Here is a 19,903-nt window from a genome sequence, read left to right as displayed (position 1 = left end):
GTTACTAGTTAATATAGGAAACAATCGTTCATTGCAGTGATTTTGATTGTAGGTGTTCAAAAGTTAGTTTGTCGGAGTTCACGTGAACAGAGATGAGATTTTTTTTATTTCTTGAGACAATATCTATTTTCTTACTATACCAGCCAGGTGCTGATGAAGCCATACAAAATTTCTGCATAATTTCACAAAGGTGATATTTTCGTACCTAGATTATTTAATGTACAATTGTAACGTTACTTTACTTTGTACTGATTATTTATACGTGCAAGTGGTGATAAGTGTGATATGAAAATTTTGAATGTGCAGCAGTATGAAGAGAGGGTAGAATTACCATTTGTTATGTGATAGGAATATTATAACAATTTTCATGTATGCAATATAAATAAATTTTTATATTTCTGACACCTGTTTCGTTACCATGAAAACGACCCGTTTCCATAGTGACAGTTATATTTGTCAAGTCTCCTCGTGATCCAAAGATGTTTCCTTCAGAAGAAGATATTATTCCTTACCTCCAATCACTTGAACAAGAGAACAATGAAGAACTGGAGGAGGAAGAATTCAGATACCACTACATCGACATGTTGGATGCTCCCCGGGAGCTCCCTTCACCGGTAGACCTAACTTTAAAGGATATAACACACATTGCGAATGAACTGGGACTAATTAAACTGTGTTGGCCTGAAATCGAGTGCCCGGACTTTGAAGGAAGACTGCATTTCCCAGAGAGCTACTTGACCAACTCCAATAAAGAAAAATTACTCCTTCTGTATGCTGAAAACTTCAGAAGACAGTTTTGTTTGAAATATCCTCACAGGAAACAGTTATTCCTGGCAAGTCTTAACGAGTGCGGAATGCAGGTGAGCTTAGAGAAAGCTGTAGATTTTTTACCAAAGAGTCGATAGATGGAGTACAAGTCCTAAAAAATTTTAGAAAATGGTTTGCAATACGCTGCGACCCACCACGCTTCTGTATCCGGAAATTGAAACTTGGCAGGACTGCGCGAAATTTGTGGCGAATGCGGTGCGAGTTGAGCCGTTTGATATTCCCACTTTAATAGTAAGTAGCTTTTTAGTACTTTTTGAGAACCTCGTACTGAGGATGAGAAAGAGATTCTCCAATTGACGCATCGATGAACAAATTTAATTCGCAAAATTAAGATGTAAATAGAATATGAGTTTTTATCGCTTACATATACTTTGCATTATTTTTACCCTCATTTTTGTGTTTGTTGTCCAATTACGAGGCGCTTAAATTAACTTTGAAAGAGAAAACAAAGTCAAATTGTCTGGACATTTTTGTTTCAATTCAAGAGTTTGTTTTATACTTCATCGTATTTTACACTCAGACACGTGCATTAAGATTGATTCTAAATCGCTTAAAAATCAAAGATTTGGTTCTACGAAAAAAGTTGCAATTACGTAAATGGCAAAACTGCGGTATTTTTGTGTTGATTTTTATCAAAGCAATTATCACTTTTTTTAGACTTAATACATAATCGATAATCTTGCAAAAACCGGCGCGACTATGATCCTTTCAAACTTTTTTGCACAAAGAACTGCCTGGTTGCGAATGTAAGACCTCTAAACGTGAGATGGCGCATAAATCGTAATTTCAAACAAAGTAATGTACGTATTTTGACGAATCAATTAGATATTTTAGTATTTTACTGATAAATGCATTTGCAAAGTCTTCTGTAATTCTTCTGTTTTTCCTCTTGCTTGAACGTGCATCTTCTCATTCCTTCTTCATCAGTGCAGCATCAAAAAAAGTGTCATCAACAGCCCTTTCGTCGTTTTTTAGGCTCTTCATAAAACTTCTTTAGATATTCACATTGAAAATTTTGCATATTTCTTCATAGTGTGTCGTAGTTATAATCCTGATTAACATCAATCTTCCGTTTCTTAATAAAGAACAGACTAGAGAATATTTTTTTTATTCTACACTCGCATCGAAATCTCTACTTTCCATTTTGACTGTTTTCTCATCTCACTGTTGACAGCTTAAGAAAAGTTTTTCCCTTTGTCTTGTTCCCTCTTTCTTCTAATTTTCTCTCATTATAAGTCTTTACTATTCTTTTTACTTTTTTCACTTCCTGCTTCTTTATCTTCTTTTTCATAGTTTATTAATATGAACTGTTTCTTTTTTTAATTGGGTCCTTTTGCCATAAATTTTATTTGAGTCATTTGCTTCTTTTTTGTTTGTAGTTCTAACTATTACTTTATTTCTTTGAATTAATTACTTTGCGTTAAACCAAAAGTTTTCTTTAAAATTCCATCAATTTGTCAACTTTAATAGTAAGGTCCTAAAACGAAGAATGAAGAATTTACTAATTCAGGCACGTCTACCAACTGTAAAAGTACCAAAAAAGAAAAATTTTAGAATTTTTTTTTTGTAGATGAATAGGAAACTTTCAAATTTTTCTTTAAAGTTCAATAATTTTGTCAATTTTAATAATAGGGTCATAAAATTTTGAGGATTTATTAGTTCAGACACGCCTACCAACTGTGCAAAATTATATAACATAAAAGTACGTAAAAGCGATCAAACGAGTGCGTAAACGAATATCACATTGCGAAGAATTTATAGATGGTCAATCTAGTTTTGTTAAATTTCAAGCATATTCGCACCGATTTCTCAAATTCCAATCGTTGATTCTGCGTAAAATCTCAGAGTTTCCATGACTGAATCCGCACCTTAAAACTTTTCCATCAAGTAAATTGTAAATTTTAAAATAATTGTTTAAACCGGCACTTGAAGTACTTATCGTTCAATTTTGCATGCTCGAAGAAAAAATCTTGTTTCTTACTCGTGCGTAATGGATTTTACACACACGACGTGTTGCAAAAATAGCTATTTTGACGTGTGTAATATTATCAAAATTTGTAATTTATCTAAAAAAAAGACCTTTATCGTTTTGTAGAAAATAAGTTTTATTTAAGTAGCTAATTTGGTTAAGTGGCGTAACCACTGTGACTCCCTAAAAAAATGATTTTTGGGATTTTTTTTAAAGAAAACTATTGCATGAAATGTTTTCAAATTTGGAGAATACATTTTTACCTAAATAATGAAAAAAAGTTGACATTTTCAAATGAAAATATTTCATTCTGCCCGAGTCACTAGAAAAAATGTCCCTCCACTCCTTCACCATTGTTGAAATCAAAAAAATAAAAAGATTATTAAACTAGAAGATATTTCCCGTGGGATGAACCTTAATAGTGGACAAATTTTGAAATTTCACAAAATGGCAGATTTTTGAAAAAAAAGTCAAATTTTGCTCGAAAATTTGATGGTTTTTGGCCCGCCAAAATTACATTTTTTATACAATCGAAAAAATTGGAGGTTTATGGTACAGAGGAAGACAAAATAAATTAAATGATCGGATGATTTGTCTTTGAGCAAACTCAACTGCAGCAAATTTGAAAAATGTAGTTTCAAGAAAAACGCGTTTAAAGATAACTTTATTATAGTAAATAGCTGTAATAGTCAATTATACTAATAGCTATAACTCAAAAACTATTTAAAATATTTATTTGAAATTCTTGTATGTTATTTTTAAAGGTATAGATTATCGAAATATGCAAAAAAACACAAATTTTTTCCAAATTTTACAGTGGTTGTGCCCCTTAAATGGACAAAAACAATGTTGTGAAAACTCTGATTGGTATAAAAAGAATTAGGATAATTTGATAAAAAGTAAATGAAACTATTTCGGGCCACATCCGCATGGATGCTGCTAATTCAGACTATAAGCATCACAAAGCTGTATCATCATAAACCAGTTAAGAGCAAATTAAAAATTTATCGCAGTCGAATTGTAACACACAGTATTCAGCTAATAGTTAATTAATGACGTTTGATTGGAGGTTCAGTCAGAAATTGATTTACGAACTTTGATGTGCCGCTGCCGAATCAAATTAAAACTGTTTAAACAAGAAAATTCAATTCCGCTTTTTTTCGAATTTAGCGTGATATTAAAATTGGAACTGAAAATAGAACTTTTAGTAGAGATACTTTTTACCGAAATAAACGAAAAGACATGTAACAATACGCTTAATAAAAGATGTGAAATTCTGCGCTCTTTCTCCCTCCAACTTAATGCACTAATGCGTTAATAAATTAACATTAACCGTAGCATCATTATCCCTCGCTAATTTATGAGTCAGGTAGTGCAACTTCCGGCAATACTCCATCATTTCCGATTCCGACCCTTTTATGACTAGCCACATTTTAATTTTATTATTTGTCTACAATCTCCAAGTAATTCCAACGACAATAAAACTTGAATAAACGACTCCGGACAACAAATAAAAGCATCATTTAACCGCCTCATGCCCCGGAAAGATTTATTTTCTACACAACACACAGGTGGGAAGTTTTTATAACAACTTGCAGCATAAGAAGAAACATCAACAACGGTTGAATGAAATCATAAAAATTCATGAGTGACGGAGTTATGAATGAAAGAAGAGAGAGAATGAGAGTGAGTGTGTGTTATGTGTTTGAGCTCATTCGATGTAAATAAAACGTTTTCAACAGGTTGCCGTTTGTAAACACATCACGTTGAGCTTTTTATTACATTTAATCGCATTAAAAACCGAACTACCACTACGAGCTTTAAATGAAAACAATTAATAAATATAACGGCTTTCCTGGGGGCAGATAATGAACCGTGGCCAACTCATTTCATTAAAAACGGCGTGCCGCCGCCAGGGGCGGTTCTTTGCGGATTTTAACGCCAAAAATTCGACTTGCACACCTACGCCACCGCTCCCACCTGCATCATTTTATAACGGACAATTAGAAGCAATTAAATTTAAATATCGCGTTTCACTGCGTCGCAAGACGTTCACTAAAACCCCCAATAAAAATCATTCAATATCCCCCATTTGCGCGCCACCTCTGCTCTCAATGATTGATTTAACGCTCAACGCATTTCACAGAGGAAATTTAACAAATCTGCATATAATTTTATGAACAACTTGTTTCGATTTCGGAGTTATTTGATTTAAAGACAGATTGATAAAAGGGAACAAATTCGTTTATTGCAACTTGCCTGAGCGGAAGGGTCAAAAACCAAATGATCCAAATTCAATGACCCGTTTACGAAACTGATTTTTTTCAACAAGTAGGGTCCTTCGATCAGGACGAAACAGTCAAACAAGAGTAGCTTTCAGTTTACGTGATGATAAAAAGAAAGGACAGAAAAAGATTGATTAATGAGATATCTCTACCTGAAGTGTTTCTCAGACACGTGTATCCTTTTCAAATTGTAACGGTCGTTTCCGGTTAGTAGGACTAATAACTGTTGTCACAATATTGAACATGGAATTAAACACTTGCGAGCTGCGGTTATAAAATGGCTATTCTTTGCCGCTAATTGTGAAGTTCAATTATATTCGACGTGTAGAGCTTAGAGTGGATTTATATTTGCTCAACTCAGAAAGATACAAGAAGACGGGAAAAAATGAGCAAAGTGAAGACAAAGTTTTGTTAAAGCAACATTATTTGCAGGATATCTTGACAGATAATACAGTTTTAAAACTTAAATTAATGGCCGTCGCGGCGCCACAAATAAGCTACACGGCATTGTCTGAAAATCTGAATTCTGGTTCATTTGGGAAAAAACAACACAGTCAACAAATTTTGGGCGAAATTTGTAGTGGAGAAGTGGAAGCTTATTTCTAATAAAGTAGAATTGCTTCCTGATTTTGAATCTAATAAAGCTCGTTTTGCTCTACATAACAACTTGCAAAATAAAGAATTTAATAATCATTGAAAAGGTAATTAAATCAGTTTTCCGACGAACTATAGAGCGATTTTTAAAAACTTTTTGAACCTTTTTTGTATAGAATTCTTAAAACGGTACTTTTATTTCTGATTTCTAACGCGGTGTAAACAAGTTATAATATTTTGTCATTTAGAAGTTACATGACAAAGATATGGAGGCATCATATTTTGTTAACTTTCGAAGATTTCGTAAAAATTTTAATTTGAACCCCCACAAAATGGTAGTTTTTTTATATATCTCGCGTTTAAAATTTTTAAAATCATTTAACTGGTTAGAATAGAATATCATACATAAAATTTATGCAGCAAGTGTTAAAATGTTGTTGGTCGAGATTTTTATAATTTAAATATAGTATGTATTTGCAGACCTTTTCATATCAATCTAAATATTTTTCTGCCTCAGATGAAATTAGCTTCATCGGTTATTATGCCACTTATTTCACTGGAAAAAAGAGAAGATGTAAAAATATCTATTTGTGTACCAAGGCCAAAAAGTGGTTCTTTTTTGGCCGAGTCTTTTTTTAATGGCCAAGGCGCTTGCCGAGGCCAGAAAGAAGGCGAGGGCAAAATGGCACTTTTTGGCCGTGTTACACACAAGATTTTTTAGGCGACATCATTAAATTTACAAGTTAATCAATTTTTATTTATGATTTATTGATTTAATCAATTATAACAACTAAATAATTGTAAATATTTATGAATCCTTCAGAAAAGTTCATATTTTCTTTATTTACAATTGGAGTTTCAGCACGTGTAGCTTCACAATTTGTATGAATTAGGTTTAATGTGTTTTTTAATGTTGTTGCAGGAGCACTGCTAGACATGTTCATTTTTAATAATTCAACACGTCTTTGTTGCACTTTACAGCAGTTTGTCGATTTGATTTTACCCAAATACGTATAAAATTGAGGGTAATATCGGTATCTTGATGTAATATGCAAAACTATGGATAGATGGCGCCACCATAGATCGGCCGAAAATGTTTGCAGCCAGAAAAGACTCACTTTTAAGCCGCTTTTAAGGCCTAAAAATTTCATTTTCAGTTAAAGTCGCCTAAAAATAAATTATTATCAGTGACATCCACCTCCCCATTTTGTGCTAACTTTCCAACAGATTGTCGAGTATTTGTGTTAAATAGTTACTCAATCTGTTTCCAAGAAAATTCTAAACAATTCCTTTCAAAGATTTTTACCCTCTAATTTTTTTGGTCCATAAGCAAACTAAAAACACTTCATCGTCAAAAAGTTTTCTAAAATGTGTGCGCTGCTTTAACATTTGCAAACTTAATACAAATATATGTGTCTAGAAATAACGATTTAGCAATGACATTTATTTCGTCGAAAAATTACAAGCTGTTCTAACTTTTTAAAAAACGTTTTAATGTTATTTGTCCTGTAACTTCTAATTGATAAGACAGGTATAACAATAAATTCATTCGTCAGCGCGTCAAGCAGGCGAGACTTCAATGATGCATTACAATGAAAAACCGACGTAATAATTTTTGGGTTAAATGCAAAACTGCATATGAAAATCACTGAAAACAGCATTTTTAATACCTGAGATCAATTTTTCAAAAATATCTTATAAATACGTAATTCTAACGATGATTTTATAGATTATTGGAAAGCTTATTAAATTGGCTTTCCAAAACACTCGAGCAATTCTATAACTTCGCCAGTTTTCAAGAAAAACTTCAACAAAAAATTGTACTTATGTAGAGTTAAACCTAAAAAATCAATTTCAAAAATGTCTCTGAATCCAGACCTGATTAAACAAAACGGACTTCGGATTAGGAATCTCGACAAAAATTCAAAAAATTCAAGACTTGTTGACTAGTACAATTACTCCATTAATAGAGACATCACAATCTAACATGTCACACAGTGCGCTCTAAACTCGCTCGTGAAATTAATTCTAGCTGACTTGGAGAATTCGCGTGAAACGATAATGTTGTAATTTTTCGCCATTAGTATGTAGTACATGGTTTTGGCAACGAAGCAGTAAAGAAAAAGCCAAAAACACGATAAGACCCAAAGATAAAAACAGTCCGTGTTTGTCTGTTGTCAATAGCGAAGTCCAGATCGCCACGAGCTCCCTAGTAAGATAAAGATGCAAATGGCGTGTTTAACATTCAGTTTAAATTGGTTTGTCTCGCTGCGCCAATAAAAACATGCAGAATTAATCATCCGAAGGAGATTCCTAAAGGAATGGTGAAACAACAATACAAATTCCTTTTACATTGTTGAAAACGAATGTGCAATAATTGACATAATAAGAAAATTGAGGCGTTTATTTTGAACATAATAAGGGATGTCGAATGGAGGGCATCGCCGCTAATATTGGCAAGGGATGTTTTTATATCCACAGATAGAGCGGATGGACGATTCACATCCCCTAAAATGACTTCACCCTCGACGAATTATTATCTAATATGGACCGTTTGAGCCCTTTACACGCGAGAGGTATTTTAATATAATAAGTGGTTATGAAATTAGTCAGAAGGCGTGTTCTTATATTATCCCATGTTGAAGAACCGCACATTATCCACTCGAGGGTAGTCTGTCAAGTGAAGCGATTTCACGATTTTATAGACCGTTTCAAAATTATCTCTAATTTCCTGTCAATCGAAACGAAAATACAACTTCGGAGCAACACTTCATTAACAAACTGAAACTGAAGTTTTTTTCATCTTAATTGTTATATCCTCATTATATCCTACAATGTATGCAAATTACCGAAATGTCCGTTCGCTCGCTTACCTCCCAGCCGTAATTAAATAAAAAACTCCGAGACACATGTCCGATACACATCTTTACACCAATCTGCCACCGTTTCTTTGATTTCATGGGTCGCTTAAAAAACGTACCGCTCCGTTTTTCCCATTAGCCGCGTACAAGTCGTCCACAAACGTCGCTCTTGATCCTTTTGTCTGGGCGGCGAATTCGTACAAAGACTTATCAGTCGTCGGCCCCTTGATGGAGCGAAACAATAACCATCTGCAGCAACGAACCAGGCAAATATTGTCCCTGTTCTTAGGCCGATATAAATCCAACGAAATTAGCGGAAGTCGTCGCATTCGGCGTGAACGGAACCAGTTTCGACCCTCCGCGGAGTCGTCGTCAAGAAGAAACAACAAAAAGTAAAATCAACGAAGGTCCCATTTATTGTATATTTACTCGCGCCTGCAGGGGGACAGTTTCGATGTCGAGACACTTGCAGAGTTTTTTGCATCGATTCTCTTAGAAAGGGTGAGAAAAAAGGGGATTTCCATAAACTGATGGATGGTGGTGGTGAAGTTTTCTAGTTTCGATGGGTTTTTGTAATGTCCAGGTGTTACATTTCAGTTTTTGTTGGATGGTCAATAATAAATGGAATTGCGGTTACTTGTTGCGTGGAATTTAGATCGTCTGCTAAGGAAATATAAGTGTAAAAGGAGTTGATCAATACCGCCAGCTCCGTACCAAAGAGTTGACTGCAGGCACGTTGACATGGCAAAAATCAAATCCTCTCATAACTATCCAAACCGTGCCAAAAAAACTGCATCGATTGTCATCAATTAGAAAGTTAGCTCGACTACAAAATAGCGTACGAAACTTCCACTTCCACGAGTTTGTCCACAGGCGCTTTCCAATCCTCTCCCACCGGAATATTTTTACTGACAGCTTTATCTTAAAAGCTCATATTTTCGAGGCATTTTCACTGCGTGGGAATAAAAATTAGACGATGAATAAACTCCGTTATTTGATAATAATCGTTTCAATGTCCGTTCGTAGCAATAGGCAAAGAAATCGCCCACTTTCGACCATTATCCTGGTTGGTCGCATACATTCAATAAATCCGTTAGAATATCAGGCCGTGACAAGTGGGCGAGTTTTGAAACGATTTATTTGCGTTACCTATCTCACCATCGTAGGTACCTACACCGTAAAATATGTCTTTTCAACGATGTGGATGTTTGCGGCCTATGTAACTAATGATGTATTAATTTGAATTAACCCCGCGGCACTCTCTGTACAGATACGTATCTGATTACCATTGTTCAGTTCGAACGCCGCCCCACAATACGATTTATTGCCAGTAAATGGACTCTGATTTTCAGTAAGACTTGTAGTTTGTCGGAGAGAATAAATCGGCGGAGATAACACCTTCGTTTTCGTGGTTCGGATTTGCCTTTGCGGAGGAGTCGCATGAACAATTGATCTCACTAGTAAATCAGATTTCGAAAAGCGCTTTCCTTGTCACTTGGGCAGGAGGACTTTTGTGTTGTGGCAACCTTTTACCTGGTTCAAACATACTAGTCAACAAATTTTGGAAAAAATTGTACCAAAGATTCTTCAGTTAGAATTGGTTGGAATTGGAATGAAATCTCTTGAAAAGCCAGTTTAAAATGCTTTTCAACGAACTACAGAACTCATCATTAGGGTTAGAAGTTTCCATTATTTTGAAAAAAGTGATCTCATATCCCAAAAAAACGCTGTTTTTAGTAATTTTCATATTCAATTTTACATATAACTAAAAAATTACTACATCAAGTTTTCATTGTAATGCATCTCTAAAAAGACTGAGATGTTGCCTTTTTAAGTCGCAGACAAATGAATTGCTGTCTCTTATCGTTTAAAAGTTACAAGACAAAAAACATTGAGAAGTTTTTCCAAAAGCTAATCTAAATTATTAAATCATTAATTGAAATTCAATTTTTATTTTTATGTTAAATTGGTGATTATTATTCTCATCAATAAAATTATTGTGTAAACTGGCCCATAATCTGCCATTTATGGAACATGTCTATGTTACTCCTGAAGTTATAGGATTTTTATTTTCTCAAACTGGAAATGGCAATTATTGAATTAGATACAGTTCTTAACTTTTTTTATGTCATAATCGTATTTTGTCGATAGCCACGTATTTATTTGACATATTTATGTGCTCTTTTGACCCTTTTTCGTGCAACTAAAACGTGTAATTAAACCGATTTGACTTTTTCACTGTTGGTTGCATTTAGTGATCGACTTTTGTATCAAACAATTAAACTATTTAAGGTAAGTAAATGACACATGAAACATTAAAACAAAAAAATATTGTACCTATTCATTTAGAAATTTAAGATTGTAAACGAAAATCTAAGCGACAGTCTGGAAGTTTTTCTTTTCAACAGAAAAAGTTACGGGAAAAGGAAACGCTAGCCGGACCATTGAAAAAAATTTTTGAAGAATCTCAGCCGGAAGCGGAATTATTGAAGAAACTTGAAATTCCAGTGGAAGAAAGGTCCCTTGGAAAATCTGAAGTGCAAGAAGAATTTTTATTTGAACAACATTCAACAACACAAGAACAATAGCAACCTAAAGAAGAGGCAGAAAAGTCACCTAGCGAAGTCGTCTTCGAAAGCCCAGTTCCAATTCTGTCTGACAATCCTGGGAAATGGCCTGAACAATTTTCATTCGATACAGTTCGCATCTTGGTGAATAGTGGCTTTGTACAAAAAAATAGTTTATTGTTTCGCATGTTTACTTTTTGGTAAAAATTTTTCCAATTTAACTTCTGGCTTTTGTGATTGGTAACATTTATGTATCTTTGGTTCGTTCAAGACATGAAACAAATGCTAAGAACAATCAGAATGTAAAACCTTGGATATAATTGAATTTAAGCTTGAAACAAACAGCTTGAAACAGTTTGATCTCATAATGGGTGAGCACGTTAACAAAGTACAAAAAAAGCAAAAAGTTGATTACCAAATTATTTAGAGAAGAACATCCAAAAAGAAATTTTGTATTACATACATTATTTGATAAACAAATTCGAAAATGTATAATTTCATAATATTCATGATTTTGCAAATTGTTAAGCAAATAAGTGAACGCGGTGTACGAAAAAAACTTATTTTAAAAATATCTCCGAGTTCTGACCTGATGGAGTAAATGGATTCAGAATTAGAAGACAATTTTGCTTTCGTCCAAAATTTGTTGACTATTGTAATTACTCTGACTTATAATCGAACTGACTTCTAGATTTTACCACTTTTTTCTTCTAACCCATCAATGCAATTGGTGTAATTACACAAACATAATGTTTACGCATATTTATGTAAATTATTATGGTTCACTAATTTGCATAATAATTTTATGCAGACGCCACAACATATTTCTTACGAAATCCACCAAGCATAAAGCTCTCATTGCTCAGTGCTTTTACATCACTTTAACTTGTATTTTTTCCAGACAATTCGGGATTGATTCACGAATAAAGTAGTCATATGATAGCGTTTTAGCATTAAATTCACTGCACACCCGTTTTGTATCGTGACGAGGGCGACTAAAACTGGGACAAAACAAGTAGCAACATTTTGTGTTTGGAGTAAAATAATGATAATGCAGAGAAATTTGATGCTCGTAAGAGTTAACATGCAAATTAACCATCTCTGTGGATGAAATGGGAACACGCAACTAAATGTGTCGTCTTTTTCTAAAACTGTCTAGAAAAAAAAATAAAGGCGCATATTTGCAACATTGTTGAGAGCAAATTTGAAGCATGCATTCGGTTTAAATTAACAGGTTACCACCTCGACTACAGAAGATGCGAATGCAATGCGATAATTGGCTTCATTCGTTTTTTGCTTTATCAAAGATCAAAGTCGGTGCGAACGCAGATCACATGTGGCAAATATGATAATTTCTTAAATTATCCAGTTCAATGGGGACGACCAAGAGCTCCAAATTGACGAGTTTGACAGTAATTGTCATGATTCCCATGCTACAATTTCGCTTTACTATGAAGTCAATTTTGAATTTCGGTATTTCTTTTCTTTGAGCGTGTAATTCATCACCGTTGACACTTACCCAAGTTGATGGTTTTTCCGTGGAGGTCGTCTCCCCAGAACCAAATTAGACCGATCAACCCCAAGCCCTATATTCGGCTTCAGCTAATTTGATTATCGGCGGCGGTCGCCTGTGAGAAGAAAATGTCAATCATAGTATTTCGTGTACGCCACATGGGATGGCCGAAGGAATATATAAGCAGAGGTCGAGTAGCAACTCTTGTCGCTGTTCATTTAAACATCTGAACAGGTCCGTACGGTCCATCCACGCGATATAATCTTTATGTAGTCCCATAGCCCCAGCTGCGGCTTCGTTATTCGAACAAAACCAGCAAATAATGTACGCCTCAGCCCCCATAATCTATATAAATTGACGAAACTAACGTAACGAAGAAACGTTTTTGCTGCCGCTGAACGCTGAACATAGCTAGCGATAAATTTATGCAGGGACCCGGCCATGCTTTGCCCTTTCTGCTCGCTGCGTCATGCAATTTTCGCCTAGGTACAGGCCGTACATAATTATTATATCAATTTGTGTATATTAAACCTGAGCACGAAGGGTTTTGTCAATCTTCTTATCTCTGCTAACAATATACAGCACGTTTACCCGAGAAAGGATCGTTTTACATGTTGCCGTTGCGCTGTTGCAAAGCCCAATGTAAAAAGTTGTTTAGCGTTTTGTGGGGCTCTACATTATTAAATTCCTAGTATGAAGAGCCGCTGAAAGGGCTTGTTTAAAGGTTGAGAGGTTTTAATGTTTGCCAAAAACAAACGGAAGGATGCAACGCGCTTCTTTTGAACCACTTTATAAAGCGAACCGACAAAAAACTTCAGATGAGCTCACATTTGTGCAATTTTAATATTTTAACCAAATTACAGGTATTCATTCCTTTATAGGGTATAATAAACGAACATCGGAAACAAAAATTCCACGCGTTGCTTCCGTAGTACCAACTGAACGGCAAAAATCCCAAATCGGATAACACAATTCAAACTTCTTCCTCTCTGGTCTCCAAATACATGACGATCGTTAAAACGAACGTTAGCACCAGAAAATGACTTTATTCTGCTCTGCTCTGGTAAGGAACAATTTATTTATGAAGTAAGGAAGTGAAAAATTTTGAAGAAAATCGAGGAATATATATGTAACCATAAATTGACCGGTTTTATTCTATTAACCAGCTAAAATTGCCCTTACAAACTTATCAGCGAATCTTTCGCCGAAACTTTTCTCTTTGTAATCGAAAACGAGATCGTCATAGTCAAGGACTCGACCTCTACAGTGCCACCGCCAAGGGCCGCCGCCGCGTCCGGCATTGTTGTTCACATAGTTGAAGGGAACGTCCGCTGCCGTTGACGCACTTTGCAGAGGGTCCGTCGACCGGGTTTTAGTGCTGGCGATGTCGATAGTTAGTCCCCGGTAATTTCACGCGTAGAGAAGGCCGAACGCTGTTTACCGCCGCCGGGCGAGAAAGGACGGGTGAGGGACGAAGAGATGGCGAGCGGGGAACACGGTGGTTCGCGAACCCCCGCGCCACCGCCCACCACCCCGACGAGAACGACCGTTGGGGGTCCGCGGACCGCGACCTACAGCCCTGCCGCCCGCCAGCCTGTCCACCCCAAACCGACGCTCAGGCCCGATTCACGCAGCCGAAATACACGAGAGGTGAACACGCGATTTCGCCCTTATTCTACGCGGCTCGAACATGGACGCCAGTATTGATGAATTTATCGCGGATATGGGCAAAGGGGCTCTGCAAATTAACGAGATTTTAAGGGAAATACAAACTCGAACCATTTCCTTTTTTTTTAATATGATGCGGGAGGGAAGACCGTTGGCGCTCTTGAAAGAAAAAAATTGTTTTATGGTATAGAGAGGGTGCAACCAAGGAAGGGTGAATTCGTACTCCATCAACTGCACTAAACAATAAAATAAAATTGATATTCTGACAGCTTTAGATAAATTAATAACGCTCTTTTATGATCCAACAGAAATCAAATAGTCACAAAAGCCTTCTTGATCAGCTGGGGTTCCCAGATTTTTCTACTCCAAAAGTCTGGATTTTTGGATGCCCAAGTCTATTATTGATTTACAGTATCGATCAGAAAAATAACCTTTGCAAGAAACCTCGAATTAGTCGTTAAGACCGATGAAAAAAATCTGTCCCCGTTTTAAAGAATCATACACTTTACGTTCGATAATTAAAGTTTCTGAACTTCGCCAGCATGCATGAATGAACCGAAGCTCTATTGTTACATTTTTAAATAGCACGATCGATTTTTTCCAACAGGTTGCTAATTTCCATAGAAGTCTTTCCTGCAATTTAAATATTTATCAAACCAAGTTACGACGGCAGCAGAATTGATGGTAATTTTTATTTGCGACTCTTTCTCCGATCATAATATTTAAGGAACACGTGGCACTAATCCACGAAAAGTAAGCAATTAAGAACCGATTAGAGGTAGTGTAGTCACCAAGTTGCTGGTCAAACCTTCACGATTTTTGTTTGGGCATTTATTCGGAATAGATTAGCGAGCAGTCATTAAAACACCATAAATCACCGCATATTAAAATCCACTCCGCAAATAAATTTTGAGAAACGTCATGCCGTCATTTGGGATGCCTCGGTAGCTTATTCTGAACAGGTAAAGCCGACGAAGGATTATTTTTTTCAACCGCCAAGTACGAAAAAGGTCACAACAAAGATGGAAGAGGGAATTTAAAATAGTTTAATTACACTTGCAATCGTAGCCATTCATTTCAATAACGTCTTTTCGTTGCAGGACACGCCGCGTCTGTCATGTCATTATCAGATAACTTTTAAAAACTTTCGAGATAAATTTTGGCTGTTTCCGCTTACATTATCCTCGCAAAGTTCCGAGAATTATCCATCCACACGTTCCGAGAGTCGATGCCTGTTTTAAATCCGGCGACAGACAAGAAGTTAGGGTCGCGTTCGCCCTATTGTACTTTTATCTTTCCAATAATTACGGCTATGGCCAGCTGAAGGACGCTGTTGACCTCGAACACGTATTATCAGAAATGTATCGAGTTTACCAACTTTGTTATTATTTCTTTGTTGCAAAAAATTGGGGTTGCTGGAGAGACGTATTGTTGTGGGGGCACGAGGCAACGAAAATTTTATGGAATTGATCTTTTTATTCAAACGACATTAAACTTATATTGATTAATAAAAGTAAACAATCTGTGAAGCTCCGGACTAAAAGGGAGAGCTTTCGAAAGCAATAACTGAAGATGAAGCTAAACGCAAAAATCAAGGGAAAACATCAAACGAACTATTTTTTAGAAAACAGAAAATGAATTTCTATTTTTGATTAACTTGAATGATGAGGGGCATGGGAATCAATTTTACCAGCAGCTAGTTATTTAGCTTTGAATGAAAATTTTCAACAAGTCATTTCATGAATAAAAAGTATTTCAAATTACCTAGGTAGGTACATGGTAAGAGAGCTTTATGAGGTTTATGAGCTTTATGAGAGACGACGTTGACGACACCCTATAAAACAGAGTGGACGTCTACTTTTAGCTCTTATTTCAAGACATCAATTTCATCATTTTTTAAACAACTCAAGTTCAACACTAATTATGTAAACGTCATTTTCACATTACCAACTGTAAAAACTCGTAGGTGCTTTGTATTTCTTATTCTTTCAGTAATTTTAGATAGCAATAAGAAACTCTGCGAATTTTGACAACTACATAACAATTTGGAAAATCCTGGTCTAAATTGAAATAAAGTAAACCTTTCTAGAAACGATAAACCAACACCTGTTGTGCACCAAAGCCGCAAAGTTTTTTATCTTTCTTCAAGTCCGGAACAAAAGGAAGGTCAAAGTTCTAAATTATGTTCAAAACAGCTTTGGACAATTTTTCCGCGTATTTGATAATTGACATGTTTAATCAACACGTGCTAACTTCTTTTGTTGGCCCTATTCTTCGAGGAGCTGGGAAAATCTTTGGATGGCAGTTTTAAAATTTAGACTAGACCCAACTTCAGTGTCTCAGTTCTAGGAATATGTAGTATTCCGAATGAAATGTGTCTTCTAATCTTATCTGGGCGAATTATGAATACGATGAATTCGATTTCGCCATGCTGTGATAGATATGCATAATTTTTGGCAAAACAACCTACAATTTTATCAAAGATTGGGCATATTATTGTGTCTAATCTTGGGTTCTATCTACGTGATTAGGTGAAAGTTATCATTATCAGTCTGAATGTTTGTTTTGATGCACTGTCAAGACGATGCATTTGCGAAATGAATGGTTTTAGTTGAGGGCATTTGCGAGAATCTGATTGCGGAAAGTAATATCTCGCCGCATCTTTGTGCGTTGTTTATTTTTCGTGTTGAGGGTTGTTGGTTGGTGTCGCCGAAGAGGGGTGGGGGTCTTTGTGTGCCGTCGGGTCCATCAGCTGTTCTCGCACGTGATTCTTCAAGCGGTCCGTTGCGAATCTCGTGGCTGTTGGGCTGCGTGAACGCGTCTTCGCGCAAGTATTCACCCGTCCCTACCACCGGGGGTGGGAGGGTGTCACGTCAAGCCATCACGCGGGGACCCGCGAGCCTCCCTGCCGCTGCTGCCCTGCGCTCAGTCCGCGTTCGTCCGTCGCCAGTATTGATCGGCTGGACAAAGGAACTGACCACCGGACAGCCAACCTCGGAAGAAACTACTCCGCTACTTGCCAGCGGCCGCCCGACGCGAACGGATGTACCCTCGCCGGCTCCGCTAACACCGGGTGTTTGCGAAAGAAAAGCGCGCGCCTGCGTCACCGAGTGTTGCATTCGTCAAAACTTGCCCGCAACTTTTGTTTGTTTCCGAGTTTTTGCTTCGAGTTTTTTGGGCTGCGCGCACCGGCGCACCCTCATTGGCCGGCGGCCTCGTTGCATCCACGTGCTCCCATGGCCACGGGGACGATGTCCACGAAGAACGTGAAGAGGTCCTTGCGCACCATCAGCGCTCACGGGAAGCTGGAGGCGATCCGGAGGGTCCACGATGGAGAAAGTAAGGCTTCGGTCGCGAGGGACATCGGCGTTCCGGAGTCTACTCTCAGGGGATGGTGCAAGAACGAAAGCAAAATCTCCTATCTCTCTCGACAATCCAGCCCCGAGACGGACGAATCCGTCGAACCCAAAGAAAAACGAACCAAAATCGAAGATCCGATGCAGCCGTTCAATCTCAGTCTCAAATCGACGCCCACCATTTACACCCCCAGTTCGGAAGCGTTGTACACCCCCATGGATTATTCGAAAAATGACATCGATTGCACCCCAAAGACCCCGCAGAATTTAAGTATTAAGAATGAGACTCCCAAATCAACAGCTTCGCAGGAAAGGACGCGAGCTGAGTTGGCTCGATTAAGTGTCGAACTGGGATTGAACCGACCGGAAATGTTCAACACCAACTGCAGCACTCCCAGTTTGGCGGAACTAGCCGCCAACTTTACGCTTCTCAGCCAGTGGAACCTTCTGATGCAACAACAGCTTCAACAAAAAACCAACACGTCTCCAGGAAGCTCAAGCTTAAAGCAGCAATCTCTGAAACCGCTCAAAGACCAGCAGCAATCCAGCGAAGACTACATCAACGGTTGGTTAAAAGCCCAAGAATCTCTCCTAACTCATCGCGGCACCGCCTCTTCCACAGTCAACGGAATCCCCACGACAACAGCCAACAACACGCAGCAAACATCGGCTTGGAACAACCTCTACAAACAAGCTGGTTTACCCTTCGTTAACGAAAAGCCGATTTTGTACCAGCAATTGACGAAAGACGCCACCGCCGCCGAAAATCTGTCGCTGGATAGGTCATCTAATAAGGTAAAATCCGTCTTGGACAATCTTCTGCACAACAACAATAACAACAACAACGCTGTGGAGAAAAAGTCGGATTGTATGTCGTACAGCGAGGCCGTGGAGCACGGTGAAAAGTTTTTGAAGTGGTTGGAGTCATACAGCAATCCTTCCGTGACAGCTGTGCAGATAACGCAGTTCAAGATGTTGTTGGGTAACGTGAAAAACGGTGCCGACAGGAAGAATGGTGACCTCCAGAACAAAACCAAAGTCAAAAGAAAGTGATTCGCTTTCAACTAGTGAAAAGAGGCTGTTAAGCTACCAAATCTTATTAGTTAAAATATTATGTAGTTTATGTAAAAAGTCTATGCGGGTGTTGATTGATGGATACTTCAACTTCGTTTTTGGTATCCTTTTTACGTTACGCCCGTACTTCCTTAAATGTTACCTTGAAAAGAAGTTTTATTGACGCTTACGTTTGTTTGTAAATATTAGGTAATTTTTTCATTGTAAAGACTACGAATAGTGCCAAATGATTTTTGCATTATTTTTGCTCAAATATGTACCTAACTGTGTGTTTGTTATAGAACAGTTTTCCTATTTGAGATCTCACGACACTACTTGCCAAAGTTTTGTTTATTTTTTGCAACGGCCGACTTTCCGGTCGCAATTTCTTGCAATACATGTCAGAATTCGTTCCTTAGAAGTAAGTGATCTTTTACTGTTATACAGGGTGGTATGTACTTACTTTAGCGATTAATTACCCTGTATCGAATTTCGCTAAAATTATTAAATGGTGTTATTTGTACATTGTTGTATAATAAATTTATCTGATATTTTTGTACGAAATTAAATAAATTCTTCAACATTGCCGACTTTCTTTCATTCCAAACCCAAACAAAACAACGTTTTATCGCGTCCAGAAAATCGGTGGGTTTATTATAAAAAAGTGAATTCCGAGCTCCCGGAATGGAGGTGAAAAAAGTGGAAATACTTCTGTGACAATAAATTTTAAAACAAATTATTACGGCTCGTTTAACTCCATAATAAAGTTTGAACCTTGTCGAGAGAATAAAAAACAATAAACTCTTTTATGAATGGGAGATATGAATGGCTCGTAGTAAAGCGTAGTAAAACTACAAAACAAATAAAAAGCTCTACTTCATTCCAGCTCTCTTGACTCATTTGAACTTTGCCGGAGTGATTTAGAAGCGTACAAAACGAATTACCAAGTTACAAGCGAACTTTGTTTAATTAACCGCTGAGCTTTTTAAATTAATCACCTTTTATCTCTCGCCCCGACGAGGGGTATTTATTGCCCGTTATATTTTTATTAAAAATGTGCGCCTTAGAATTTAATAATTAGCGGTTCATGCAGAGCTTTTGCACATGCTTAAAATGCCGCACGCTTCTCCACGATTCAATTCGCAATTAAGGGGTTAAAATGGTGATTAATTTCATGTCTTGGAATTCATCTCTTTAAGGTCGAAACAA

General features: G+C 37.0%; 2 protein-coding genes across 2 annotated transcripts in view; both read left to right on the top strand.

The window, feature by feature from the left end:
* Nucleotides 1-443: 443 nt before the first annotated feature.
* Nucleotides 444-19,903, top strand: part of lobo (coiled-coil domain-containing protein lost boys) — a 50,386-nt gene continuing 30,926 nt past the window's right edge. Inside the window, exons 1-2 of the mRNA XM_088048542.1 lie at nucleotides 444-860; nucleotides 934-1,059. Of these exons, the coding sequence (XP_087904668.1) occupies nucleotides 480-860; nucleotides 934-1,059 (507 nt within the window). The 5' untranslated portion in view covers nucleotides 444-479. The remainder of the gene's footprint in view (nucleotides 861-933; nucleotides 1,060-19,903) is intronic.
* On the top strand, nucleotides 17,425-19,278 carry danr (distal antenna-related). The gene has a single exon (XM_088036482.1). The coding sequence runs from the start codon at nucleotides 17,522-17,524 to the stop codon at nucleotides 18,692-18,694; it is 1,173 nt and encodes a 390-aa protein (XP_087892608.1). The 5' UTR covers nucleotides 17,425-17,521; the 3' UTR covers nucleotides 18,695-19,278.

This window comes from Gnatocerus cornutus, chromosome 1 (assembly GCF_029298725.1).
Source record: "Gnatocerus cornutus isolate USDA-ARS CGAHR chromosome 1, icGnaCorn1.1, whole genome shotgun sequence".
Classification (NCBI taxonomy): Eukaryota; Metazoa; Arthropoda; class Insecta; order Coleoptera; family Tenebrionidae; genus Gnatocerus; species Gnatocerus cornutus.
Note: the sequence above shows the minus strand (reverse complement) of the source record. Positions and strands in the feature narration are given on the sequence as shown.